Source organism: Alligator sinensis, unplaced genomic scaffold (genome assembly GCF_000455745.1).
Source record: "Alligator sinensis unplaced genomic scaffold, ASM45574v1 scaffold692_1, whole genome shotgun sequence".
Lineage (NCBI taxonomy): Eukaryota > Metazoa > Chordata > Crocodylia > Alligatoridae > Alligator > Alligator sinensis.
The window spans coordinates 1,292,038-1,319,860 of NW_005842238.1; the positions used below are offsets into that span (position 1 = coordinate 1,292,038).

At 46.8% G+C, this 27,823-nt stretch overlaps 1 protein-coding gene across 1 annotated transcript in view; it reads left to right on the forward strand.

The window, feature by feature from the left end:
- SRRM4 (serine/arginine repetitive matrix 4) overlaps positions 1–27,823 on the forward strand; it is a 126,543-nt gene that overhangs the window by 82,154 nt on the left and 16,566 nt on the right. The window contains exons 2-8 of the mRNA XM_014521664.1: positions 4,605–4,751; positions 10,994–11,080; positions 15,004–15,075; positions 17,898–17,924; positions 19,412–19,462; positions 23,183–23,281; positions 24,442–24,604. Coding sequence (XP_014377150.1) covers positions 4,605–4,751; positions 10,994–11,080; positions 15,004–15,075; positions 17,898–17,924; positions 19,412–19,462; positions 23,183–23,281; positions 24,442–24,604 — 646 coding nt within the window. The remainder of the gene's footprint in view (positions 1–4,604; positions 4,752–10,993; positions 11,081–15,003; positions 15,076–17,897; positions 17,925–19,411; positions 19,463–23,182; positions 23,282–24,441; positions 24,605–27,823) is intronic.

The following is a 27,823-nucleotide window of genomic DNA, read 5'->3' on the forward strand; positions in this document are numbered from 1 at the left end:
ATGAGTTGTTCAGTGAATTCACTGGAATTGCCTGACTGAATAAAGAGGATCACTTTCAAGCACCTTGGGCCCAGCGTGAGTCCTAAACAACACAGTATTTACTATACATTCCTGTAATAGGAGCAGGGGACACACAGGGGCACAGTTGACTTGGCAGTATTGGACAGTCATTCTCCAGTCCATTGCCCATGCACATATGCCATCATCTTCCTTGTAAATCTCCATGTCAGGGCTATCTAACTCAGCCAATGCAAATCTTCCAGCTACCGGCCCTTGTGGAATACAGGGACACGGCAGAGGCCGATGCAGTGGCAGAGTGGCTCCATTACCCCTTCACAACCTGAGGGAAAGGTTCTTTTTCTTCACCTCCTCTTCAGCAAAAAGGGTGTGGGGCTGGAGCTAATGATAAAGATTTCTGGGTCTCAAAAGTTCAGCTGTATGCGTTCAATAGGATACCATTTGAAGGCTTGCTGCAAAGCCCATGGAAGGCAAGGAGAATCTTTTAACGGAAAGCAATAGCTTTTGAGGATCAGGACCAAAGTACTCTATTATAGGAGATTTGTATGTCAAAGAGTTTGGGGATTCTTGCTCTATGATCCAATCAGCCTAGAGTAGCTGATTGTGGCCAAAGACACCTTCAGTGTTACTCCCAACCAGGCATCCTAGTCATTTGTATTTCATAGCCAGACTGCACTGAAGATTTTGACCACGTGTGTGCATAAGAACCTGGTCACCAGCCTGGTCAGTGCTCTCATTTTGGGTCAGTTTCCCTACAGTCAAGTCTCATGCATCCAGATCAAGCGGAAAAGTTTATAAGCTTTTATTTATCTAAATAATGCTATAGGTCATACAAATACAGCCATGGTTATGGCAACCCTGTCAGGTGTGGTTTATAGCTTTCTGTTAATCTTTTTGCTCCTTGAAATACCCCATGGGCCTGAAAACCCATTTTCTTTTCTTTGGTGTGTTTAATTTGGCAAAAGCAAAACTCCTCCTTCTCCCCCTCTCCAAGCCCTGGTGTTTCTTATGAACTTTAAGCCAATGTGGTTCCCTGCCTTTCACTGTGGTTTCCTGTTTGTCTGTGCACCATCTCTGTCATTAACAGTACAGAGCTGTGAATGGTGGGGCCTGCTTGCTTCCACCAGTGCAGTCCAATGGCAAACAGTCTGTCTAGAATAGATGTGCATTTCCTCGAGCCCCCCTTCACGAGTACATTTGGATGGCATACCCCAGGGAGATGGGGCAGGGTTGGGCAGGGAAGAAACCGAGCCAAGTGCAGGGTGGAGGTACTGATTCGCCAGTTCTTTCAAGCTGACTTCCCTTCTTGGGTCTCCAAGGAAGGAATGTTCCCCTAGGTTCCACTATTTCAGCAGACACAGGACATGTAAAAGGCCTCCCCTTTGGCTCCTCTGGGGGGTCAATTAGACAATTATGGTGGGTTCATGAGGCTTGTGGGACAATGTCATAGAGCTCCTCTATATGTTACTTAGAGCCACTGAGTTTCACGTGGTTTCCATCCAAACTCATACAGCATTCATAGTTTCCTTGAAGTGAAGCTGCATTGTACAGAGTTACAAATTTCCCTAAGCTTTTTGGTCTTTGACAAAACACAAAAAACTAGCTGATTTTAACTTGATTTAGCCCCTGTTTCAAATGGACTCTGCTGCTGCTGTAGACTCTACCCAACAGCAAAGTTTCTGTCTTACCTAAATGTTGAGAATTGGGAAGAGTTTAAAATACATTGGTGGCCAGAGATTAGGTTTTGGTTTTGTGTCTAGAATGCAAAAGATTTTTCAACTAGTTTGTGATAACTTTAAAAACATGTACTTTTTTGGCCTAGAGCTACAGCAGTTGACTGCATGTCCATTAGGATGGGCTGTGTAGAAGCAAGTCTGAATAGAGTTGAGATGCTTAGTTTGTGGCAGCAATGGTAAGGTAGCTTGAGCTCAGCCCTCTTTCTTGAGTGCCCTCCACACTTCCATTGCTCGTGTGCAAGTATGTCATTAAAATGGCTGCCATGTTCTGATTTCAGTCCTATTCCCAATTAGGTCAAAATAAATCCAGGAGCATATAGACAGGCTGCAAATCAAAGTCCTCTGGCAGTTAGGAAAACAAAGATAAGGCACAAGTGAGGAAAGGTGGGAAGGGAAAGTTATGACCTGCATTCAGTTATGGTTATGTCAGGTGTAAATTGTGAGCTCCAAATTGCTGACAGGCCCCGTGAACTGTCTGACCATATCTTGTCTGATTCTGTGATGCAAAGAGTTCATTAGGGGGCTGAAAGGAGGGAGCTGTTTATACTGATGCAGCAGAATATTTGCTCTTTCTTCTGCTTTTTTTCCTTAGCTAGGAGAAATGTGACAAGCCACATTCCCTTCTGTAACACCTGATGACCAAGTGGCAGCCACCGTGCTTGATTAAACTGGCATTAGAGATGCGGAACTGTCCAAGAAGAAGGTGGCCGCAGATGGACTTTGGTCATCTACTTGCCCTTGATTTCTACTGGCACCATGCTGCCCAAGGCAGCTGCCTTCCTGAGTCTAGAAGAACAATTGTCCTTTGGCTGACAGCAAAGAACAATGCATTCGTTTATAATAGGTTAACTTGCATACAAACATGCCTGAGGCCAAACTTTTCCATGTGTAACTTGGTTACACACAGGAGAATGTCCTCTTGTCTCAGTACAAAATCTCAGCCCCAGAACCATCTTATTAAATGATCAGAATTCTCTCAAACTGATCAGGTACTGGCCTGAAAGCCCCACAGCTGAACTCTTCTAATTATTATTGAATGGGGCAGTGTGAGGCAATGGCAGAGCAAGCTTTCCCACACTGGCTCATCTCCAGTTGGAGAGATCATCTTTGCTTTCGGGAACCTTTCTGCTGATAGTCAGCTGGTCAGTGCCAATTACAATGATAGGTTTTGAGTAATATGTTCCTTATTGTCATGTATGTTGACACTCAAAATCAGCCTCTGAAGCAGCAGGTTTGGTCTTGGAAAGGCAGATATGCATAAAAGACAAAATCAAAGGGCACCTGTCTTATTGGTTGCATTTAGTATAGTTGTTGTATTGATCTCAACCAACTCCCCACCTTCCCCTCGCTCAGGAGCTCCAGCCATTCTACTATACCATTGAGTCAAAGCCACTTGAAAGCTTCTGGTTCAAGTCTGCCTGCTAACCCCACAAAACCAGAAGCCAGGAGAGGAGGAGGTCTCCAGGCAGGAGGGTTTTCTTCCTTCCAGATTTAACCATAGCTTTTGGATTAAATGAAGTCAGGGCAGGCATTTAAACCAAAAACAATCCACTGCTGGACCGTCCCAGTCAGGGCATTCTCTCTCCTGCTGGAACTGACCTAGGTCTGGTCCCTCTTCCTTTGTGGGGCCTGTTTGTACCATTAAACTGTGCTTTTCACATTGCTGCTCTCAGAAAAGACCTCTGGGTAAAGACAAAAGTTGTGCCAGCCAAGCTACTCTCTAGCACTGCCAAAGGTGCTAGTCTCAGAAGTAGGAAAACTATTCATCTTGTGCCCTGGGGGGAGAAGTTGAGGAGGAGGCACTGCCAAGAAGAAAAACAACAGCTGCACTCAGCAAATGGAAGCAGCATATTGTGGCTGGTCTACAGTAGGGCAGTTTGGCTAGTACAGTCTGAAGCCAGTGGACATTGGCGTGAAAGTCAGCAGCCCATTGACTGGGGTGAACCCAAAGACCTCTGTGTAGCCTTAGAGCTACGGCATTGGAGAATCATTGGCCTTTTCTTTTCCTTTTTCTTTCCTTCATACCTTACCTGTTAAATGAGCTGTCATCAGCTGCAGCCTCCCGCCTTGGCTTCTAAATGCTTGTGGCCCCTCTTATGTGAAGCTAGATTGAAGTGTGCCTATGTTACATCAGAGCCAGGCTTCAAACCAGGGTCGTCTTGAGTCTAGTTTGAAGTGTGAATGTTTCCCGTGACACCAAAGAGAATGGGAAAATAGTTCTCTTTGCTGAAGAATCCCCTTGTTGCTTTTATTGGATGAAGTGGTTCCTGCTTCCTTCTGTGCGCTGTTGCGAGGCACTGCTTTGTGGCGTCCCACCACGTTCTCTTCTTAAGCTTCTATTATGTTGTTGGCTTTCTGAATAGTCTGAGCTCCAGAGCTGTATTGCAAAGAAAAATGTTCAAAACAATAATTTGCCCAGAGCCTGCTGAGCCTCTTTTCTACAATGTTGTTTGTGTCACCTCTCTGACAGAGCACAGGTCTTATATACGGTATTATATTCTGTCCTGAGCCAGCAGTCCTGCAGTTAGTCTTAAACTTGGGCTTAGAAGTCAGAGGTCAGTCAATTCACGTCTCTTCCTGTGAGACTTTAGGCAAGTCATTGCTTCTGGTTGGGTCTCAGCTACTGCCTGTAGAAGGAAAGCCGCCCCCTCCCTCCCCACCATCATATCTTGGTGAGATTGTAAGCTCTCTGGTTCTCTATTCATTTGTATCTTGCCTAGCACAATGCTTGCAGATGGGGCCTTGAAGCACTGCTATGACAGAAATAATGATCATGGTAATAATTCAAAGAATGTGACCACCAGAAAGGATGATCCTGCATTGTTTTGTATCTCTGATCTGTTGCCCCAGCAGCGAGACAACAAACTGCCTGTCGTACCCAACAGAGGACAGACGCTCGGAAAAGCCAAGTGGAAACCTTGCTCAGGAGGCCTCCAAAACCAATGGCTGTGTGAAAGGAAAGGACCGCAAAGAGAATACTCACCACAGATCACGCAGGTAAAGTCCCAGCACCTGATGTCCTTTCTCAAAGCAGTTGGAAATACAAGGGGACGGTTTGTGTGAGAGCGGGTATGCAAAGCTATCTTCCTAATGTTCCCATCCATCCCTGCAGGGAGTCTCATATTTTGCAGTCTTCATTCAGTTGTACATGGGAGTCTAAGGGACTTGTCTTCGGGGGCATTCAGGGAAGTTAATCCAAATTACCTGAAAGTATAAATTTAAAATTGATTAATTAAACTTCATTAAATCCCTGTGTGGACACTCATTCAGAACTAAGCCCATTTTAATTCTTGTAAGTGTGTCCACACAGGGATTTCATAGGGTTTAATTAGTCCATTTTTCAAGTTTAATTTAGATTAATTTATCTGGCTGAGCTTCCCCCTTGGCATCCACCCTGGGCCACTAGCCCACTGTGGTCATGATGGCTTCATACCTGCTTTTAAGTGGGTGATTTTATTAACTTAGCCCCATTTCAGTATGGAGGGCACTTCATTCTCCTGCTTGTAGCAATGGCATCTTCCGCTGAACTCCTAGCATCACCGCAGTCCCCACATACTGTGAATTCCCTGGGCTGAGTTTGCAAGTGTCTGCCTGAGATGGGTACTTAAGTAAATGGTATCCAATCTGTTGTTTGTGAGCATGACCTGGCTGGTCACCATTGCAAACTGGTTTGAACACAGCATCCCAATGCCCCATGTTGGGTGGTGGTGATGGTAGTTTAGAATTGCCATAACAGAAGAGGTTCCCTTCCACCCTCCCCTCAATCACAGCCCAACAATGCAGGGCTTGTGATGGTAAAGGGGCAATTTATTACCGATTCATCTTTAGCCTCTGGAGGCTTGAACAGAGGAAAATGAATCAAAAGTTTCTAAATGAAGTGCCTAGACTTTCTGAACCCTGCCTGTTAAATTATCTCCAGGATTAAAGCCTATCTGGTTGGTTAAAGCTAGAAGAGAAAGAAAACACATTTCATATCTTTAGATTTCAGGCGAACCAGTACAATAATCTAAAGTGTATTTTTAATTAGACTTTGATTACAATCGAAGGGAAACAATTAAAGCCCAACCAGCTCAGGGAGAAAGTTTCTGCATTAAAGACAAAAGAAGTTATCAGCAGAAACTGAGAGAGGCTCTGCATGAATCTGCTGGCAGGGCTGGAGGTTAAATGCTTGTTCTCCTGTTGTCCTATGGCTGTGAGGGGCGAGGTGCCTGAGCTGAAGGTCATCTGAATAAGCTGTCAGAAAGCAGCAAAAAGGGCCAAGGACTGCATAGCCATGTTTTCAGAGGTACTGAGTGTCCACAGCACCTACTGAAGTAAATCAGTATTTAAAGTATCAGTAAAGCATACTTGGAAAGGCAGAGAAGTCAAGAGGATGGATGGTCTGTTGGGTGAGACAAGTGGGAATCCAAGTGATTGGGACTCAATTCCATGGCCTGCTACAGACCTTTAGGTGATCTCTGACAGTCTCTCCATCTCATCCTGCTTTTTGTGAAGTGGGAATAGAAACATTTCTCCTCTATGTAGTCTCTGGGCACAGAGAGAAGTGACAATTTTCATCTGATCTTGCCACAGAGAGTTGTCTATAGCTGTGACCAAACACAAGTGCACAGCTGCAGATAGCTTCAAAAGTGGCTGATCAGGTGAAAATCTGAACCCTTATTGCATGATGGTTCAGATGAAGATGTTTCAAAACAGTGACTTCTGTAACTTGTGTCTGTGCTGACTCCCAGCTTGTTGCTCTTTTCAGAATGGGAGGGGAAAAAGGAAGCAGAGAGAGTTTGGTTTGGGTTTTTTTCAGCCCCTGCTGGATGGTGGGGCAGGTGTATTGCCCCCTTCCCTTCCCCCCCCCCCCGAGGTAGAGGGGCTCCAATTCACTCACCCCACTCTCCAGTGCCTGCTGGGAAACACTAGAACGAGCTCCCCTCTGCTCCCTTTCACCCCTATTCTGAAAATAGCCGTGCCCTGCCCCCACGATGCTACAGAGGGAGAGACAAGAAGCCCTAGAAGAGGTTATTACAGAAAGTCTTGCCACAAAGTAAGTTGTTGCTTGTCTCCTGGCAGGCAGGGGTTGCCTTGTGCCCTGAATCAAAAGAGGATTTCTTTCCATTGAAAAGCAATTGGAACTTTACAATAAACCTCACAGGAGGAAGACCATGGTACTAGGCTCAGTACAGCAGAACCAGATTAAATTCTTTGGCTTGGGTTCAGCATGGTTATTACAGATATGGCACAGGGTTCAGCTGTAAGGGTGGTGGCTGTTTTACAGTCCTGCAGCTTTCCATTTCAAAGGAGCTGCCTATTGGCAGGGGTGGCAGCTGGTTTGGGAGGCAGAGCAAACACAGCATGTTGGAACAACCTCCCATGAGCTGCCTGGAAAGCTTGTTAAGGTTTGGTCTTGTTTTGTAGTTTCTTGATCAAAAATACAACTCTGTCCCTGAAAGCACCAGGTGGGCCTTTGCTTGTGGAAAACTGTCATAGACCGATTAAAGGGGAGCAAACTAATGGGGAAAATATAATGGGGAAGCAAACCAGGAGTGAACCAGTCTGAGCACGGCATCCCACAATTCAGGCAGGACAGCCTGGGGGAAATTAGCTTGCAAGGCTGACAAAAAGCCCACATGCCTCTATACTGAGACTGATGTCTGATTTTAAAGAAAAATTACAGTCTTCCTCAAAAAGACTTTTTTTTTTTTTTTTACCTTAGCACAGATAAAAGGCCCATCAAGCCCACTATCAGAAAAGCAGTGTAGTACATCTCCTAACAAATATTCCACTGGAGATTTGAATACTTGAGAGGAAAAAGCAAGAGAGGAAATATTTAAATGCTAATCAGAGGAGGAGGCTCCATTCCCCCCTTTGTTGAGCAAGAGAGGATGACTTGACGTTCACTATCGTGTACAGAGCTGGTGTCTCAGCCTGGAAAAAAGCAATCCATTGACCCATAATCGTGTTCAAAAGAACAAGTGGTTTGAAGTGAATGGGACAGATTTTGTTCCCTATTATGTCGGTATGAATCTAGAATCCATCCGCTGACCTCGGTGCCCGGAGAATGTACTGCAAAAGGATGGTGAAAGAGAATGTGTCTTAGAATGACATGGAGTTGATGCATCTAAAAAAGGGGCCCAGGAACAGGAGCAGAATATGCTTTTGATCTCTCCCATAGTCTTAGGCTATGTGTTACTGCTTTAGTTTTATGCAACTGCTGATGAAGGGCAGGGAGGCAGGATATCAAATATATCAGGAAGGGGATGCAACCTCAAAGACCCTCTGTTACATTTGCCCTCCAAGCCCTCCACTTACTTTGAACCCAAGATGGTTAAACTACACCAATAAAACATTAAGCCTTTGAGCCTCCTAGGTGTGCCATATTGTATAGCTGGACTGTAAGCCCTACAAGACAAACACAGCTGCCTGTGTTTGTGCTTAACAAATAATAAGCACTTTATTGCCAGAGGCCGCATTAAAGCAGATGTCCCGGCATGATGTTAGAATGCATCATGCACCTGGAAGCACCACCTCCCAGGTCCTCTGTGAGAGCCAGGGCCTGGCCATTCCCAGTTGCCATTTCTAGCTTTACCCCAGTTCCCAGCTTTTTCCCAGTTGCCAGGGCATTTGTCACAGGAGCAAGGGGGTTGAATGTACTTGCAGTCGCATTGGACATGGCATCTTCTGTTCACTGTTTTAAAGGGTAGAGTGCTGTTGAGGGACAGTCAGTACACACCAGACCTTACTGTTGTGGCAGCCCCATTTCAAAGGGGTGCTGTAAGTCTGCTGGTTCCAGCTGGTTCCTGCTGGAAGTCTGCTTGTTCTTGCAGTAGGGGAGCTGTGGCAACATCACTTCAGGCAGGGTGAAACCAGACAGTTTGTGTTCTTTTTCTTCTGTCATGGTGTTGTGAGCCTGTGCTGGAGAGTTTGCTTTGTAGTTGGGTTAGGCTGAGACTCTCCCAGTCTCATACATGCTGAGCAGCACCTTGCCCTGCAGCATGCTGGACTTCTCTGATCTATTCAGCAGAACCTGGTAGGGCTCCCAGGATCACGAACCCCAGGTGAGAGAGAGGCCCTGACCTAAAAAACTTGTAACTAGAAAAGAAAGGGTGGTACTAGCCATGGGAAATGAGGCCTGGAGAAATTAAATGACTGCCCACATTCATATACATAAAGCCAAGAACTGAATGGAGATCTCCCACATCTGGCATGCACCTTAGCCACAAGACTGCCCTCCTGCTGGGAGCTCAAAGTCATGTAGATGGGTGGCAGAACCAGCCTCTTTAAAGTTGTGACCCTTCTGGCTGCTTTGGAAGCATAAGACTGATGCTCTCTTGATCCTGGTAGAAATCTCTCAGTAATCCTTCCCTGATGGGGCTCATTCCCCTTGTTAAAAATAAATTAGTGAGCAGCTAGCTCTGTGGAAGGGGAGGGAGAAGCGTTCTGCTTGTTACACATTTACTGCTTGAGTCCTGATTATAAAGCTTTTTTTCAACTGTTTCAGAAATACTGTGCTGTTCAGTTATTCACGGTTCATGACCAAAGCATTAGCATAAAGTTTAGTTTTGTAGGGCAATAAAAAAGTGTATTAAAAGCACTACACAATTGGCTTTTTACAGGAGTGTAATTTTAATAGTAATTCAAGCCCTAGACAAGACCATGTCTGGCTGGGCCCCCTTCAGCATATGGAAGATCCTGAATAGGAGTTAGTGACAACTGCAGGTCAACCCTTCCTTCCCATAGCCAAGGCCAGCCCATGCTAGAGGCCAACTGGGCAGCCGCCTGACTGGCAAGATATGAGGGAGGCATTTTTTGAGCCACCTAATGATCTGCAGTTTTGGATTTGCTAGTGTAGTTAGCTCTGCAAATGGGGGAAGGGGCAGCAAAATGTAATTTGCCCAGAAGAGCAAAATAGCACGAGTCAGCCCTACCCACAGCCCTGTCAAGTGAAATGTCTTGATGCCATAGGTAGTTCCATAAGTAATAACAAGTACCTTTTCTGCAATTATTAATAGTAAATATTAATCAAGTAATAAAAATGAAAAAAAACAACTTTACATTCAGTAGTTTTAGATGTCTTATCTAAACCCTGATACAATTTGCTGGGTATGTGCAACCCCCAAGGATCACTTTGCAGATATGAGACCCCAGTAGTACTCTACAGACCTGGCCTAAACCACACACCATCCCTGTCTTCTCATTTTGTAAATGGGGAAAACAAGGCAAAGACACACCAAAGCCTGTCTTTTCAAAGGGATCTACTAATTTTAGGTGCCACCATTGCAGGCTTCCCAAATAAAGACACCTTTGAAGCTGCTTTTCAGAGGTCTTGACACTCCACAATTCCTGTTAACTTCAGTGGGAGGCTGAGATAATGAAATCTGGCTTGTATCAATGTGATATTTTCCAGTCCTCTCAGTGTTGGCTTAGATCTGCTCCACACAGTACATTATGACTTGCTCAAGGTATCATGGGAAGTCAAGATCAAAGCCAAGAACACAACCCAGGAGTCCTGATGCCCCATCACCTCCTCCATCCCTTAGCCTATACCCATTTCCTCCATTTTTAAGATTGTTTGCTTTGGTTAAAGAATAGCCACAAATCACTGTCACATTTTAAACTAAGAGTCCTACACTCGTTTAACTACAGTATTTGCTTTTAATTTAAATGCAATATGCTTATGCACCAAACGTTCAAAAATGAATTCATAGGAGCATATTTTTGAGGTTTAACAACTGTGTAAGAGATATATATCTCATTAAATTACCATAACACCTCAATAAATATTTTTTATAATCAATTGCTCTTTAACATACATTAACTCTGTTATTAAATTTAGAGAGATGTATCTAGTTGCAATAATTATTGTATGCGAATTAAATGCCAATTAATTATTTAAAACATATTTACTGAGGGTAACAAAACTTATAAATCTATTAGAGTTGTTAACCTCAAGAAATATGTTTTAAATAATCAACTGGCATATGAGCAACATACAGCAGCTATCTCATTATATCTACATTAAATCCTTAGAGGAGACAGTTAATTTAAAGCATGACCAAATTACTCATGACACGGTAATTAAGTATTCACCCTGCATTATAGATCTGCCATGAAACCCAATCTTTCATGGACAGCCCTGCTGCAAGAAATGTCCCTCAATGCGGACTAGCTGGGAATTCAGGGACTTGACAAAACCAGCATTGGCTGACACTAGTCAACCCAAGGTCCTTTTTCTTCTTCTCTCTCTCCAGCTCCCTGGGTCATGAGGAGTGCACGCCACCACCTCCCTCCAGGGGGAAGAAGAAGAAAAAGAAATCTACGCGTAAGAAGAGGAGGAGGTAAGTGCAGAAAGAAGGGAAACCACAGCCTGGAGACGGTTCAGATTCTAGTCAAAGGAAGAATTTTTGCAGGTTAGGTGAGAGCATGTGATTGTACAGGAAAGAGAATAGTAGTGCTGCAGAAGGAAGAGAACTGCGAGTGTGGTGCCAGGAGGTCAAACAAGAAAATGGAGAGAAACTAAAAACGGGCTGATGTTGGACTTTCTGTCAGTGAGATCTTGAGCGGTAGGAATAGGGATATCTGGGGAAGTCTGTGTTTTGAGCCTTCAATCTAGTCCAGGCCAAACACTATAAAGCAAACTACAGGGAGCTGTCCTGCCCTGAGTCCCCTGGTTGGAAGGAGTTAGGGAGCATGACCATGACCTCTTTGCTTATACTAGGAATATTCCAAAGAGTTTCTGAAAGCTAAGGACAGAGGATACACCTTAAGGGCCTCAGCCCAAGCTTCAGTCCTTCTCTTTGGAGTTTCATGGTGCACTTCTGATCCATGGAGGTTCTTCTACCACAAACACCACCATTCGCATGGGTGCCAGAGGGGGACTCACACCCACGGCCTGAAAGTAGCAGCTCCAGGGCAGAATTATAGGTGTGTACAGAAGTTGATTTTTCACCATTTAAAGTGCTTTATTGCCATGACTTAGGAGAAGTGCATGGCTTTACAGCACTTTAAAAATTGTTAGAGTGCTTTAAATTAACTCTTGTTAAATAAGGCCACTTCTACATGTGATGAGGGTTTAGTCCCCTAAATTGAAATGGTAGGCTTTTAATTGTGATGCTTAAAAACCCACTGTTTCAATTTAGGCTTTCATCACCGTTATAGTGCCTGCCCACCTCTCCCGTGGCCTGGTGGGGGGGTGAGCTACCAGTGGGTCAAGCTGCTGCTGATCTCTGGGGAGCCCTGGTGCTTCCCTCCATGGCAGTGGTGCCTCCTGGGGCTGTTTGGGTGGGCTGCTAATAAGCAGGTGCTGTCCAGGAGGTGCTGCCACTGTGGAGGGAAGGGCCAGAGGCCCCCACAGCTCAGGGCCTGCTGGCAGCTTGCTCCATAGCCATGGGAGAGACAGGCAGGCTCTGCAGAAAATAAAAAAGGATCAGGCCCCCCACTGTTTGTTTTTCCTCAATGGAGCCTGCCCATGCAAGCTGCCACCGGGCCGTGTAGCCCCTATGCTGCAGGGAGGCCTGGTCCTTTCCTCAGTGGCAGCGGTGCCCCCCAGGACCACCCAAGCTAGCTGCGCGGGTGCTGTCCCAGCTTGCAGGCAGCACCGGCCAGATCCAACTCTTCCCTGAGCCTGCACGCTAGAAGCCCACCAGTTGCTGCTCCTGACATGGGCTTGGGGAAGAGTTGGATCCAGTGGGTGCTGCCTGAGAGCTGGGGAGCACCTGTACAACTAGCACTCCACCCAGGCGGCCCCAGGGGGCACTGCCTTCACAGGGGGAAGGACACGGTCATCCTGCAGCTCAGGGACTGCATGGCTCAGTGGCAGCTTGCACTGGCAGGCTCCGCTGAGGAAAGAAAAGAAGTGACAAGGGGCCTGTTCCTTTTCTATTTTGTTCCATAAAGCCTGCCTGCCTCTCCCATGGCTGGGGGGTGAGTTGCCGGTGGGCCCTGAGCTGCGGGGGGCCCCAGACCTTCCCTCCACAGCAGCAGCACCCCCCAGGGCTGCCCAGGCAGGTGGCTAGCCGGCAAGTGCTACCCCAGCTCTCAGGCAGCACCCAGCCCAATCCAGCTGTTCCCTGACCCTGAGCTAGCATAGCACCCGCTCACTAGCAGCCGGCCTGGGCAGTCCCAAGGGGTGCTGCCACCGTGGAAGGAAGGACTAGGGCCCTCCACAGCTCAGGGGCCACTCAGCCCACTGGCAGTTTGCCCCCTGGCCACAGGAGGCAGGTTCTGTAGAAAAAAAATAGATTGGGCCCCTCACTGCTTCTGCCTTCAGTTTGCCTCTCCCATGGGGGGGCGAGCTGTCAAAGGCTGCAACCTTACAAATAGCTACATTGCAATCTAAACTACATGCGGATGTGGTTTAGTTTGCAACGTAGCAAACTCATTTAAATCATAAAAAAAACCCTGCACGTATACAGTGTGATGCAATTAAACCACAAAAACAGCCAATTTTCATCATGTGTACGAGCACCCTGAGGTATTAAATTTGAAGCGCTATATTTTACAGCACTTTAGCAACTTACAGGACTTCAAATAACTTCTGTATACTAGTCAAATTTCTGACCAGTGGAGAAGCCCCAGGAGGCTGTGGAGTGCCCCTGCCTCCTAGCCTGGAAAGTGCAGGAAGGCTCAGAGGTCCCCCCGCACTCATCAAACACTGCACTTCTGCCACGTTTAAGAGCACTGTAACTTTACAGTGGGATAAAAAGTGCTCTAAATTACAGCACTGTAAAACATGCACAGAGCACTTCTGTACACACCCCATGTGGGGAGAACCTGAGGCTCAGGGAAAATCCATGTGTGAAAAATCAGGGCCTATAGGTGGCAGCAATGCAAAGCTGTCACAGCCCCAGCAACCTGACCAGGAAATTCTACCCAGCTGAGTCAGCTGCTGTAGCACCTGCTGAAATGGCTTGGTTAATGTCTTTCCCTCCGATCATCTGACAGTTAAACCAGGTAGGAACCCAGGACCAGGTTACATTACAGCAAGTCACTAGAGGGCAAGAGGTCCCTGATAAAAGTAGGTCTGAGAGGGCTATGAAAATCATGATCTTGCCTTCCCCTTCTTGTGCTGCCTGTGAATGCTGATGCCCATGGAAATGCTGATGCCTGGAGCCCAGCCTGGTGCAAGCAGCTGCTGTGCACACTGACCTGCCTGAGTTCAACTGATGCATTGGAACCTGTGCACCCAGCCCCCTTGTCCTTCAAAGTTTTAGCTCTACCAGGAGCAGGGCCCTGGAACGTAAGGCCAGGCATTAACGTCCAAGATTCAGTGTGACCTGTCCCTACCCCTCATAGAGCCACTCCAGCTGCAGCAGTGTTAGGTTCAGGCTCATGTTGAGGTCTAGAACAGGAAGAAGCTAAAGGGATCATGGGATTGGAGGAAGCTTGGATGTGCCCAGCCAGAGCTATGATAATGGGAGAAAGAACCCGGTTCCCTGGGGCAGGCAAGTGCTTCAGTGACCTTGGAAATAGCATCACATTTCACCACAGAGCTTCCAGTCAGCACTGCCCAGCTTATGCTCTGTGCTACTCACTGCTGGAGCCTAAGTAGTAAGTGACACTAGCAAGTCATTGAATAGACATAGAATACATTTCCCATGGAGTGAAGGCCTTTATTTTGCAGTAAACAAGGGGTGGATACATGACACACAGCCTTGCAATGGTGTAAGTTGCTATACCTACAGGGAAATTTGCCCATCAGGAAAAGGTGTAATTTACACTGGGGGACTGATAGTATTCCTTCTTGCCTAGTCAGTTTAATCCCCAGGTAGATGTTTGCTCCATGCAAGTTCATGAAAGTGGAGACTGCAGGTAGCCAGCATGGAAAAACCAATCATTTGTCCACTTCTTATCATGAACTAAAATCTGGGTTCAGTTACTCCAAAGCAGTGGTGCTGGTGTCCCCTGGCTGTGCCTCCTGTCTGTCCAGGGTAAGGTGCAAGTACCCAGAGCCAAAAGGGCCTCTGCTACAACAGATCTGGCAGGACTCTGCAATTCAACCTGCCTTAGCTCTACCCAGGCAGCTCAATACAAACTTGCAGCTTTCTCTGCTGCCTCTGGGCTTTCCTGTACACAGCCTGGGAACTGCAGCAAAGTCAGTGAGGCTTCATGATGAGTTTCAGCTAGTCTGGCTAAGCAAGGATTTGACTGTGCTGAAAAGGGCAAGTGCATCACACTGCCATGGCCCAGGGTACTCCCATGTAGACATTCCAACTTCACTTTTTGAGTGTTCCCTGCACTAATATACTGTCACCATCCCCAGGTCTCCATCGTACAGCCCCTCACCTGTGAAGAAAAAGAAGAAGAAAAGCTCAAAGAAGCGAAAACGAAACAGGTACTCTCCTTGCGCATCTCACCCCCAGCCTCACATGCAGCCCCTGCACATTGAAGCACCAGGCTGGTCAGCACAGCTGCACTGCTATGGTCAGAAGGTCACTAAGACTAGGGACAGACATTCAGAAAGCCTGAGACTGAATTGATTCAATCTTTGACCGTTAGTCTAACCTGGTTTGGCTAAATCACTTTGTAACTCCACAGACTTCCCAGAAATAACACCACATGCCTGCATTGGCTCAGGCTAGAAGTTGGGAGGTGTTAGCACAGCCCTCCCTTCCCTTGCACACAACTGAGCTGAGGGGGGACCTGGCCAGGCCCCGGCAGGACACTCTGATTAGCACAGCAGGGAATTGATAACAGTGTTTATCACCCCTAACTCAGTGTTTATCACTCCATTAAGAAAACAACAGAGGGACATTACCAGCTACCTGTTGATTCTGCCTGTTGATTCAGAGGGACTGTAGCCAGCATGTGGTCTGCTAGCTAATACACAAACACCTCTCCACAAGGCAGAGGGGAGAGGAATTTCTGCTTAGCAGGTAGTGGCGAGGGGGAGGGGGAGAGCAGCTGCATCTCTGCCAGAGCTGCAGCCAGAGAGCAGAGGGGAGGGGCCGGCCCTGCTGTGGAGCAGAGAGCCCTGCCCGGGCTAGAGAACATGCTGGGATGCTGGGGGAGTCCCAGAGAACATGCCAGGATGCTGGGGGAGACCCCCTGATTTAATTTAAACCAGCAAGGGGTCTGGGACATGTGGTGTCCATGCCAGGTCAGCCCTACACACTGGATCTGGGGCTGGTTCAGCCTTGCATGCCAGATCCAGTGCACAGGGCTGGTCTAGCACAGGCTCCACATGCAGCATATGCCCCAGACTGGCTCTGTGTGCTGCATGAAGTACACTCCCTGACCAGCCCCTCACACCTTATGCAGCCTGTGGGGCCAGGGCCAATGAGTGCTGCATATGACGTGCAGAGCTGGAGCCAGCGTGTGCACTGCAAGTAGTACATGCAGCCAATCAAGAGCATGTGCTACAGGAAGTGCCTGCACCAGACCAGCTCTGCAGGCTGGATTCAGCAAGTATGGCTAGTCTGTGGGCCTGCCAGCCCTGCACCCCTCATCTGGCTCACAGAGCTGGATGAGTTTGACCCCTGCTATAGAATGAAGAGAATGGAGGCTGCAGAAATCAGGTTGTTGGAGAGGCAAGCCAAATCAAAGGCTACCCCTGTGCCCAGCTGTTGAGGACCACACATCTGCATTCAGAACCCACGAGAGGACACGGTCACTCCATTTCCATCTTGCTTTAATAACTATATCTGAGTGAGCCTCAAAATCACTCAAATATTGGAACCAGTGATAGGCTGTGACAGGAACCCCAGAGTCAGGACCCAGCAGCCCTCTCTCCCCTGCCCCAAGCATTCCAGCATCCCAAGTGCAAACGTCGGTCTGAATGGCACTGCCCAGACCTGTGTCTGTAAGAACCTTGACCCTCTGAAACCTTCCAGCCAGGAGACTGGCTTGCAGCTGCTCCAGATTTATGTTCTTGGGCCCATTTCTCACTTAAAGATCACAATTACATGTATAAATATCACACATATCACTATTTCCTCCCAGGCACTAAACTAATATTTGCTGAGAACAATTGGTCTCCCTCCAAAAACATGTGGATTTATACTTAGTTGAACCCACAAGATGGAACAGCTTTACAAACCTACAAATAATACAAGGCTAAACGCTGAGCCTGATGCTCTGTGGAGGGAGGTGGGAGACTGAGAGACAGATGCAGAGTAGTGGGAGAAGACAGCAGCTCCCCCAAAGCCCTTCACTTTGAAGAAGCGAGTCTTGAGCTCCTGCTTGGGGTCTGCCCTGCAGCCCTGATGCTGGGGCTGCTTGGAAGAGCCAGTTCTGCCAGTACAGAGCAGGGGGAAGCAACAACCCCATCCATATGGCAGCCTTGAACACCCACCTTGCCACAGTGTAAAAGAGTATGCCTGGGGCAAAGCACCAAGAAATCAGGCCCATTGGCTTTGAAAGAGATACTCTGAATTTACACCAAGGTCAGAATTCACCTGCACATCTAGAAGATTAAGTGGCATGTGCCCCTGTAAAATGATTCCACCTAGGAGAGAAATTGCTAGTATTGCCGAGACAGCAAATCTTCCCCTCTGCCATTGCCAACACCATCATAGGGTCTGTAGAGCAATGAGACTGGGGGGTGGGTTCCCCAAATGCCCCACCAGAGCAGTGCACTGAGGAGAGCAGCCTGGCTCCTTTTCCACCCCTCGGGATCATGTGGGGAGGATTTTCCCCTCAGGACTGCTGCTCAGTCCTTATGTGAAGCACATTTAACTCAGGGGCAATGATCTGGCCCCAAATAAAGAAAACAGAATAGGTCAGGCCCTCTTGAACACTTGAAGCAGATGGATGACAGCACATGGCTGCATGGGCTCATTTACCTGATGCAGGCCTGAGTGCTTCAATGGTGACAGCAGGGAAAATAGAGCCAAGGAGAAGAATGAGTATGCCTGCCCCAAGAGAGCTATTACACTTAGGGCTAGATTCTCAAAAGCACTTGGCCCCCAGCTGCTCCCACCTCAGTACTCCTAGGCATTTTTTCAAGAGCTCAGCTGCCTGTGTGCCAAGTGTGGCAGGGAAGACTGGTGCTCTAGCTAATCAGGAGCAGAGATCAGCCTGCCATGCTGCAAGTGGGGTTCCTCTCTTAGCCACCAAGCTGGCCTTAACTGCATGGGTCCCTGGACAAATGCAGTGGTGTGTGTTGATTCCACCTGAGCAACATCTCCACTCAGTTTCTATCTTTGTTTCTTGCAGGTTATCTTCAAAGAAGAGGAGACACAGGTAAAAAAAAACAAACCTTTGATGCTCACCTAAGAACCGTGGGGTAATTCTATTCAGGCAGCCCCCTAGGAAACACTGGAAGAGTCTCAGGGAGCCCAGACGCTCCAGTGCTGGTTTGAGGAGGTGTACATTTCCCTGAACTGAGCTTATGAAACCCTCGCCTGCCCCTTTGCACCCAGCACCTGTGGGTTTACAAGGGCAGTGTGTGCCATCTTCACCAGCAGGGTGGCATTCAGCACTCCATGCTGTTTGAGGCCAGGGGCACTTGAGCCTTCACTTTGCACTAGTAAACTTTTTGCCACTGGATGTAAGTGTAGGCTGTGCACCACTCGGGGAGTGTACATTGTGGCTTAGATAAACTCTCTTTAGAGAGGCAGACATATAAAGGATGAGCCCATTGCTTTAGAGAGACCAGCAGAGGAGTCTTAAATTTAGAGTGCTATTTTTACCTTCCCATGTGCCAGGATATTTGGAAATACTTTGGCAGTACTAACCTGTTGTGCTGTTACAGCAAAGGCTCTGTCAGCGATCTCTTTAGGAAGCCCAGCATTGAGACATTTCTAAAGCTCCTGGGTTTTTGTTTGCCCCGTGGGGACCACCACATTGTCAAAAACAGACATCTTCGGTGGCCTTGGTACCTGGCAGGGTCCAGCATCAGTAAATGGAAGCCTCCCTCTGTTCTACTTTATTGCCAGTTTGATAGTTAGAACTTCCTTGCCTACAGATACAGTTCTCACCCTAACTATCCAGTGGCCTTTCAGGCTGGCTGGACTCTTGTTTGCCTGTTTGACTTAGGGTTCAACCCACAAGCCAGTATTTATGTTAGTTTCCAGCTGCCTTGTGGCCAGATCCTAGTTGCAATAGAAGGCTCCCGATTGTAGATGTCAATGGAAAGCTTGAGGTTTCCAGTGTTTAGTAGGGAGGACATGCAGCTTCAGAAAGCTGACCTTGGCAACAGAGGCAGCCTCTGTCTAGTGGCAGATCTATTATGGCATAGATTGAATCCTAAAACTGTATTTCTTAGGGTTTAGTTTATAAAAAAACATGTAGCACCAAGCAAATCCTTCATCTGATAGACCTGGCACAGGAAGGTCATTGAACATCTCCCTGAGACCTGGGCTGAGTCACTCTAGTGTCACCCCAGATTTATGCTAGTGTAACTCTATCTATTTCAGTACAGTATAAATGTTTTATATATATATTAATCCATATTTTCCATAGAAATGAAAAAAGCTGGTGGGATTCAAGGGCGGGGGAGGGTGGTAATGGTGAAATGTACTTTTTCAATAAGCTCCATAGACCATATTCACCACAGAGGGATGCATGAGCACAGATCCATCAGCCTGAATGGCATAAGGCTTTCTCTTCCCAGGATGTATAATTCTCCATTTGGTATTTTACAATTGAGTTGTACTGTAACATTACTCTGATGACTTGGTGTGTAGTTGAAGCTGAAATCTTCCCATTAATTAGCTTTTCTTATTTAGCTCCTCAAGCCCAAAAAGTAAAAGAAAGGAAGAAAGAAAACACAAAAAACAGTAAGTAGAGATGTCCTGATCTATCTCATGTGTGTCTGGTGAACTGCCCTTTACCAGTCAGGAGTACAAGGGAGATTTTGGTGCCAGGCAGCCTCTCCGTTCTTTGTTGTGGTTCAGGGTCACTTATAAATGGGCCTCCAGCTGGTAAACTTCCAGGTGCACTTAGAATGCAGATTCTTATTTTCCCAGCTAAAATGAAGGGAAGCTTTTCTCCTTCACAGAGACTGGTCAGCAGGGCTGGTTGGCATGAGTCAAATTTCAAATTGCAACACTTGAACATTTTCTAATTAGAGGAAAAACAAAACTTAATCCCAAGGGTTTGGAAGATGCTTGTCCCTCTACCCTCTGTCTGAAGCGTAGAGATCAAAGTTTAAGGATTGCCTGTTTCAAAGGACAAGTGACAGGTGCAAGCTGTAGAGCTAGCACTTGGCTATGCTAGAGCCTTATGCAAAACTGAATGGACAGAGCCTCAGAGATAGTCATAACCCAGACATGTCAGTGGTGTCAGGAAGTGGCTTGGCACATGGAAGGCCAACTGAGCTTGCTTTCTTCATGCTGCAGGGATAAAGGGCCTGTAAATCAGCAGGGAGTTCTGATGAAACAGAATCCACGTGTGCATCAGCCCAGCCCTGGCAAAACACCTTCAATGAACAGAGAGAATAATGGTCTCAAGGGGCACATCCACACATGCAGACTGAGTAATGGGGCATACAGGTAGCAGCTTGCCTTTGCAAGTGCTGTTTACAAATGTGTTTACTCAGCCTGTGGGCATAAGTCTGGGATCTACACTTGGAACCTTTGACCCCAGATATGATAAAAAAGCGAGAGGTACATCCTGGCAAGGGGCAGAGGGATTATTTGTTTCTGTGCCATAATGGGAGCATTCGTTCTTACAAGGCATTCTGCCTTCTCCCAGGGATGGGGCTTGGAGGAAGCTGGGGAGGCCAGCCAGCACAGAACAGTGCATCCCCCACACTGTCTTAACAGGAGGTCATGAGAGGGAGGAGGATCACAGGGCTCCCTGCAGTTGGCTTAGTCTGGGATGGGGCTGTGCGAACCTTTGGGCACTGATTCGATTCGGAGGAGATTTGGCCTGATTCAGTGGCCAAATCTCTGAATCCGAATTGAACCAGGAGACCAATCAAAAGGTCCGAATAGATTTGAAGCTCTCCAAATCTTTGGAAAAGATTTGGAGAGCTTCGATGCTTCAGACAGTCCCAGTGGCTGCAGCAGGGAGCTGCAGCTGGAATCGGAGCTGGTAAGTACTAGGAGCGGGGAGGGGGGGCTGGAGGAGGAGGGACGGGACTACGGGTGGACCCCTGCCAGGCCCCATCCTGTGCCTGCTCCCCTAGCCCCCCCATGGCTGCCCTGCCTGCCCCAGCTCCCGGTGCTTTAAACAAAAGCCCCACTCACAAGGTGCTGCCGGGCGCGGGGGGGGGTGTGATCTCTGCTGCCCCCCAGTGCCTCATGCCACATGGGGGGCTCTGCCACAAGCCCCCCAACCCCTTTCCTGCTGTCCCAGCCTCCCCACTCCCGCTGCCCCACCCAGCCCAACTCCGGCCCTTTAAGAAAAAAAAAGATGGAGAAAAACCCTGGAAATCACCACTCCTGCAGCAGCCTCGGGGCTTCAGGGGGCTCGTGCAGAGCCCCCCACGTGGCGGGGCAGCAGGGATCACCCCCCACCAGGCAGGAATGGTAAGTGGCAGAGCCTTTGGCATTCCATCGAGTCTCCATGGGAGAGTGGGTGGGGAATGAGCCTGGCCTGGGTGATTTGGAGATTCAGCCGAATCAATTCAGGAGAGTGATTTGAATCACCAAATCGAATAACTGTCCCCCGAATTGGACGAATCTGAAACGCATACTAGCCACTTTGCACAGGCCTAGTCTGAGACTCAGTAAGGATGCTGCTCCCAAGAGCTTTCATTCCCCAAAGGTAGCTGCACTCTTAGGGGTACTTTACTCCAGTAGCTCTGATGACTCTAGGGCAGCTACCAGCAGTACAAGGTACAAGAGGAGATAAGAGGGGCAGAACCTGGTGCTAAAATGGGGAGGGGAATAGGAGTGAAATCAGATACAGGGAATAATCTGGTTTGAGAGCCAATCAGCAGTGGCTGCAGAGCACAACAGCACCTGCCCCAGGAAGATCACAATCCAGGTAAGTACCAATAAGGGGCATGTTGGTGTCAAGAGAGCTCGTGGGCCTCTGTATATATCTCTGGTCCAGGAGGGGAGGCTGTGAACTCTGCATGCATCTGGTGTGAGGCATGGGGAGGTCTGTATCTGCAGGCTCCAGGGAAGATCATCAGAAATAACCTCTCTGGATCACTGCCTCTGACACCTCCTAACTCAGGGAGTTTTCATTTGTTTGCCATTTGCATTATATATTCTTTCTCTTTGGCATGTGATTGGCCATCTAAGTCACATGGTATTGTTCCTTCTCCCTGGTTGAATGGCAAAAGTTTTAAAGAGGCAAGTAATGAGGATAGTTTGTTGATTTTATGTTGAGTAATTACACTTCAAGCCCCAACATCTGGACAAGAACACAAGCATTGTAAATAAAAGAATGCAAAAGGGTCAGGTAACATGGCCATGAAATCAAGAAAACATATCCCTAGCAGTTAACCAGTCACTACCTCCACCAACTGCTAGGCTGCCCCCTTCCGGCTTCCAAGTCAGGCTGAACAGATAGATCGTCTTTACACTGAACAGCCAGCATTGTCACAAAATATAGACACTGACCAGCCACAAGAGGGAAAGGATTCTGAAGCAGGCATCTACCACCAAACTCACCTGTCATCCACACTCAAGCACTCAGTCTTTAGGAATTGGTGACAAGCACATTGCAACTGATTGTAGCTGCCACAGTAGAGCAGTGGAAAAGGCAGCAAGGTACTGGGCTGGGTCCCAGCGCACACATCCGCCATATGCCTGCTATGACGTTTCGGTATTTTAAAAATGAGAGCAGAGTAGGAGTGAGCATGTGACTTACAGGAAGTCAGATATAAAGACACCTGCCTCTTAACCAGGTTCTGTCTGGCTGAGCGCTCTTTAACTAGGGGAGCTGTTTTTTGGGGGTCTCTACAAAGGCCAGGGAAGGGTCACCTAGATGGAAAGACATGCTTTCCCCTTCCCAGCAGGAGAAAGTGGGAGGGCGTCTCTGCCACCAAGGGCTCTGTATTACCTTGAGTCTTTTTTGTTCATCTTCTGTTTAGTAATAAACTGGCCGGGTGGGAAGGAGCTTAAAACTCAGCTCAAGCATTTGTTCTTTGTTTGGCCAGTCCACGCTTGTGAATATGCTCAGGAATAGAAAAGCCCCAGGCTACAGGTCATCTGCAGACAGGTGGCCAAATGTGATCTTTAGCCTGCCTAACAAGTGCATTTTCATATAGGTTAACACTAGGCAAGATTGTTATCCTCTGCTCTGGACCCGTGAATGACCCAGGCCCTGGAGCTCCACCCTCTGATTCCTGCAGCCAGATGTGAACGATAGCAGAACTCTAAGAAAGGCAGCGGGGTCCTGTTTGCAGGCTCCCATGTGATAGAGGATCCTTCACATCTCTTGGTAGCCACCCCAAAAGTTAACCAGTACTATTAACTATTTTAACTATTAAAAAACCCTGGTATTGCTTTTACAGTTTGGACTCTGCTGACTTTGCCTCCAGGTGCTATCTGTCCTGGTGCCATTGCTAGATTAACAAGTCTTTCTTTCTGCTTCACAAGCTGTCGTAGCCGGCCGCGAAAATCCCATCGACACCGCCATCGCCACTGCCACTCCCGGTCAGAGAGCTCAGGTTCCCGCTCCTCTAGCTGCCAAAGCAGGTAAGGGGCCCTTCGCTGAGTTCACTTTCCTTTCAGTCTCACTCCACAGCTGCCTTAGGGACAAAGCAACAGTTGTGTTAGCAATCACAGTGTTACCCACAGCCAATCAGCATAGTCTCCCTCTAAAAGAGGCTGAGCCAAAATTGAAGGTCATTGAGTCTGCTGGTGTCATGGCTATCAGAGCTTGGCCTTTGAGCTCAGGTAGTTGAAGCTTATGCTTCTGATACCTAATGCCAGTGATCCTCCCCATGCAGGTACAGCCTAATATCAACCCAGTGTCCCAGGCTGGCAGTCACCTCTTCACATCAGCAGCAGCAAGGCCCATGCATGACCTAAATCCCACATATCTGTTAAAATAGGTGTCCACACAGAGGTGAATGCTGTGTCTAGTTGACATGTTTGCCCAAGGCACCTGGTGAGCCATTTTTGTTGTAGGTCTGGCAAAGGGCCAGAACACCAGGTAGTGATATATGCCAGGGTTGCTGGTTTGACCCTTTTCCTGCTCAGGCTCCCATTTCTCTTAAACACTCAACTTTCAAAGAGCCTTTTTGTTTGGCTGCTTTTAAGAAGCTTTTGTTCAGGAGCAGTCACTGATCCCTGTAGGGAGAAGCAGCATGATGGTAAAGCAAAGGGGTTTGTGCCAAAGGTGTGTTCTGTTTGAGGTAGGTGGCTTTGGGGATCATAAATCCCTTCCTGAGATGGGACCAAGCCACAGTCAGTTGCAGATTCTATATCCTCCCCTAAAGCTCAGGGATACTTGAATAGAGGGTTAGTATCTAAGTTATTACAGGGTCAAGCAGGTTTGGATCCTGGACCCAAACATTGGAGGTCTTGCATCATGGCCCAGAGATAACCCAGTTTCAGACTACTAAGAGCAGTAAAACACCATTCCTGAATAGGGAGTCAGCATCTACCTTTTGCCTCAACCTCCAATAGTCAGCTGTCCCTCAAACTAGCTATCACTTAGGATGAAATCCCTTTTGGGATATAGTGGGTCAGCACAAAGCCTTTCTGGGCTCAGATGGGCTCCAGGCCTTGTGCTAGCTGCAATGAGGTAACCTTCATCCTACACCAGGAGGTGTCACTTAGGCCACTCTGAGCATTTCTATTATACAAATAAAGAGTAAGAATAGTTTGATGTTCCATTTGTCTTTTTGCAGGCACAGAGACAGATCTCGGGAGGAAAGGCATAAAGCTAGACGAAGACGCTCCCGGCACCATTCAAAGAACACTGAAAAACGAAGCATTTCTGCTGAGGTTCAGGCCAGCTATTCCTCCAGCCAAACCCTTCAGATCTACAGCTTCCTCTCAGCTAAGGAAGTAGTAAGTATTACCCATTTTGCTTCCCTGCCCAGACTAGCCACAGGAACTTGGGCAAAAAAATCAGATATGAAATTTTTATAACTCAATTACAGTTATGTTAGACAAAGTTGGTTTAAAACTGTATTATTTATTAATGATGCTGTTCTGCGATGTATTAAAAGTCATTCCTTCCCTCAGCACTTTCACACAGGGGGTGGGGTAGGACAGGGGGAAAAAATCTCCTATGGCTTTAGCCTATGAATAATGAATTGGGGACATTAAACAAAAAAGTGGCCTCCAGCGATGGTATTTTACAGGGAAATATTTGTGATGCAGTCTTTGCTCAGCTGGATGTGAACTTAATTCACTGGTCTTCATATCCACCAGTTTAGGCCTTCAGGGGAGAAAGGGAATCAAACATATATAAAAGAAACATTTACTTTTAATGAGTTGGTGATTATTGGCAGAGGATGTTTGTTGAGTCTTGGGATTCCTTTAAGATCATCATTCCCCTTTACTGACAAACCTGAGGGCCAAATTTGGAACATGTAGGCAGCTCCAGTGGTGCTAATGGGAGCTGTGTGTGCATCCAAGGGTAAAATCAAGCCCAAGGCCTTGGGATATCTTTCCATATACATAGATGATGAGGAGAGATGCTATAATAATCTGTCCCCATCAAGGGAGAGAGAGGAAGAAATTATATAAATGAAGGCCTGCTGTTCCACAGCACTGTACCTTGTGCAGCCGCTCATGCCTGTGCAGAGTGCATACAGAGAGGCTACCACATCAGAACAGGAGTATCTTCTATTCCCTTTGCACAAGTATTAAGTATTAGCCAAAGGGCAAAGCACGGAAAAATCTGTGTGTACAATATTAGAGACGGTACAAATCAAAACACTACAACTCCCACCCCCTAGAACTGGTGTGGTATAGGGGTCTGATCCTCTCACTTAGAGATTAGTTGTATAGCAGGATTAACATGACTGAATTCACTAGTTATATCAACATAAAACCAAAGTCAGTAAGAGGATAATTTGTATGTGTGCATGTGTGCATGCTCCCTTATATCTTATACTCCACTATACACACACATCATCCAGAGATATGGGTATATACGCACACCTATATATTTAACACATATAGAAGATATACACCTGTGCATATGCGTATATAGAAACAGATGTTGTGTATGTGTATGTGGAACAAGAAATACACTATGGCATGGTAAGCTATGATTTTTTTATGGGCATGAGCTTGAATGACTGCATTACTGAGGACTAGTGAAGCCATGGATAAGTTACCAGCACATTCTAAATAAGGGCCAGTAAAACTCTGGGTACCAGAAGCAGTAATAGCCACATTAGTGCAGAGCTCCATCTTGGCTAATGTACCCTGATTCTCTGCAGGGCTAACTAGCCCCAGCAGACCCCCATGCTAATGTGGCCATACTGCTCCCATTCCCTTAGTTAGCACTGTGTAGTGCAAGCCATATCCACCATATCTGAGTGGGTACCCTACTTCCTATTCACCTCTCCCTGAAGTCAGGCTCCCTGAATGTCCTGAGGCAAACATCCCACTGGAAACTCCCCCAAACAAGAGGAAAATGGAACTCAGAATTGTAGAAACCATTAAAATGGTCTAAATTGGAGCATTTGACTCTGCACTGGCTGTGCTCAGACCTAGATGACCATGCATGGTGCAAGGCAAAGAATCCAGCCCAAAGCACTTATCAACAAAGCTGCAGGTGAGGAGTCAGAAATAATAGCCACTGGGACATGGGGATAGCTTTAGGTTAATAATGTGAGCAAATATATTGACAGTAAAAAATGTATTAACGCACTCACTGTGCAATCTATCAGTGTCCTTCATCTCCCAAAAGAAATACACGCTCAGGCCATAATTCAGGAAATTACTTAAATAGTCATTTATAGTTAAGCACCTACTTAACTGCCGTCCTGAATAGTGACACTTTCCTGTACCAGGACCTTAAATGTCATGTGCAGAAAACTGGTAGTGGAGAGACATAGGTAAAATTTAATCTCATGCATTGGAGACATGCCTTATGACCAGACATAGCGATTTTGTGGCTTCATTCTGCCTTTTGTAGGATCTTTGCTCAGTCTTTATTTAAGGTTAGGTGAATTGTTCCATTCAAAAAATGTTGACAGGAATTTGGGTTTTTAATTAAATGAAAATGTTCATGAAAAGTGCCTGCACTTTTCAGAAAAAAACTCCAAAACACTAATACCTGAAAACAAAACAGGGTTTGGCCAAAATCCACATGCTTTGCTTCAGAAAGCTTTGATTCAGTGATTCATGATGACAATGATAATTGGGTTGTCCATGTCCTGTTTCTTGTTTATGGGCTGAATTTCCTCCCCACACTGCATCTCCTGCAGTCAGGGATTCCCCTGATGAACCCTCAGAGGCAGGGCCAAATTAATGGATAGGCAAACTAGGCACATGCCCAGGGCCCTAAGTGAAGAAGAGGCCCAGTTGTGCTTATTTTACATATTATAAGTATTGAGTGAAAAAAGGAGGGGCCCATGAGTTTGTTTGCCTAGGGCCCACTAAAGGGCTAATTCAGCCCTGCTCAGAGGCAACCAAGAAGGGAGATCCTGGGATATCGCAGAAGATGTAGCCCAAGCAAAGAGACTGGTCAACAGAGAGAATGCAGGGCATGGCAATGCAAAGCACGGCTCCCAGCCAGCCCTATGGGGGACACTTCCCAATCACAGGATTTGGTTTCGGGCCAATGAGTTGAACTTTTTTTGTTCAACAATGGAAATTTTCTATTTGCAAACCTTGATGATTTGTTTTTTATTTACACTGATGTTTCCCATGGGGGGAGAGAGGCATTTTTTTAACCAGTCCTATCAATACCTTGTACGAAAAAAGCATTGCATTGCCCAGGGCATCTCTGTCTCTCTCTCATGCTTACATGTGTGTGCATATGGCAGGACAAGTAATAATTTCACACTGCTTATCTTTCTGGTAACCAATGTCCTGACCTCTTTTGCTTTTAATCTTTGCTGAACAATTAATGACATGCAGCCACAATAGGAACCTATTTAGAGCTGTCCCTCAGTGCACAGAGAACTGTGGGTAATATGCAGCATTTATTTTTAAACATAATATTAACTGGCTCCCTAACTTGCTGTAGATGCTTTGATCCACACTGCTACAAATGTATTACATGCTGCTGTGCTTTCAGGACATTGTAGTCAAGCAGACCAATAT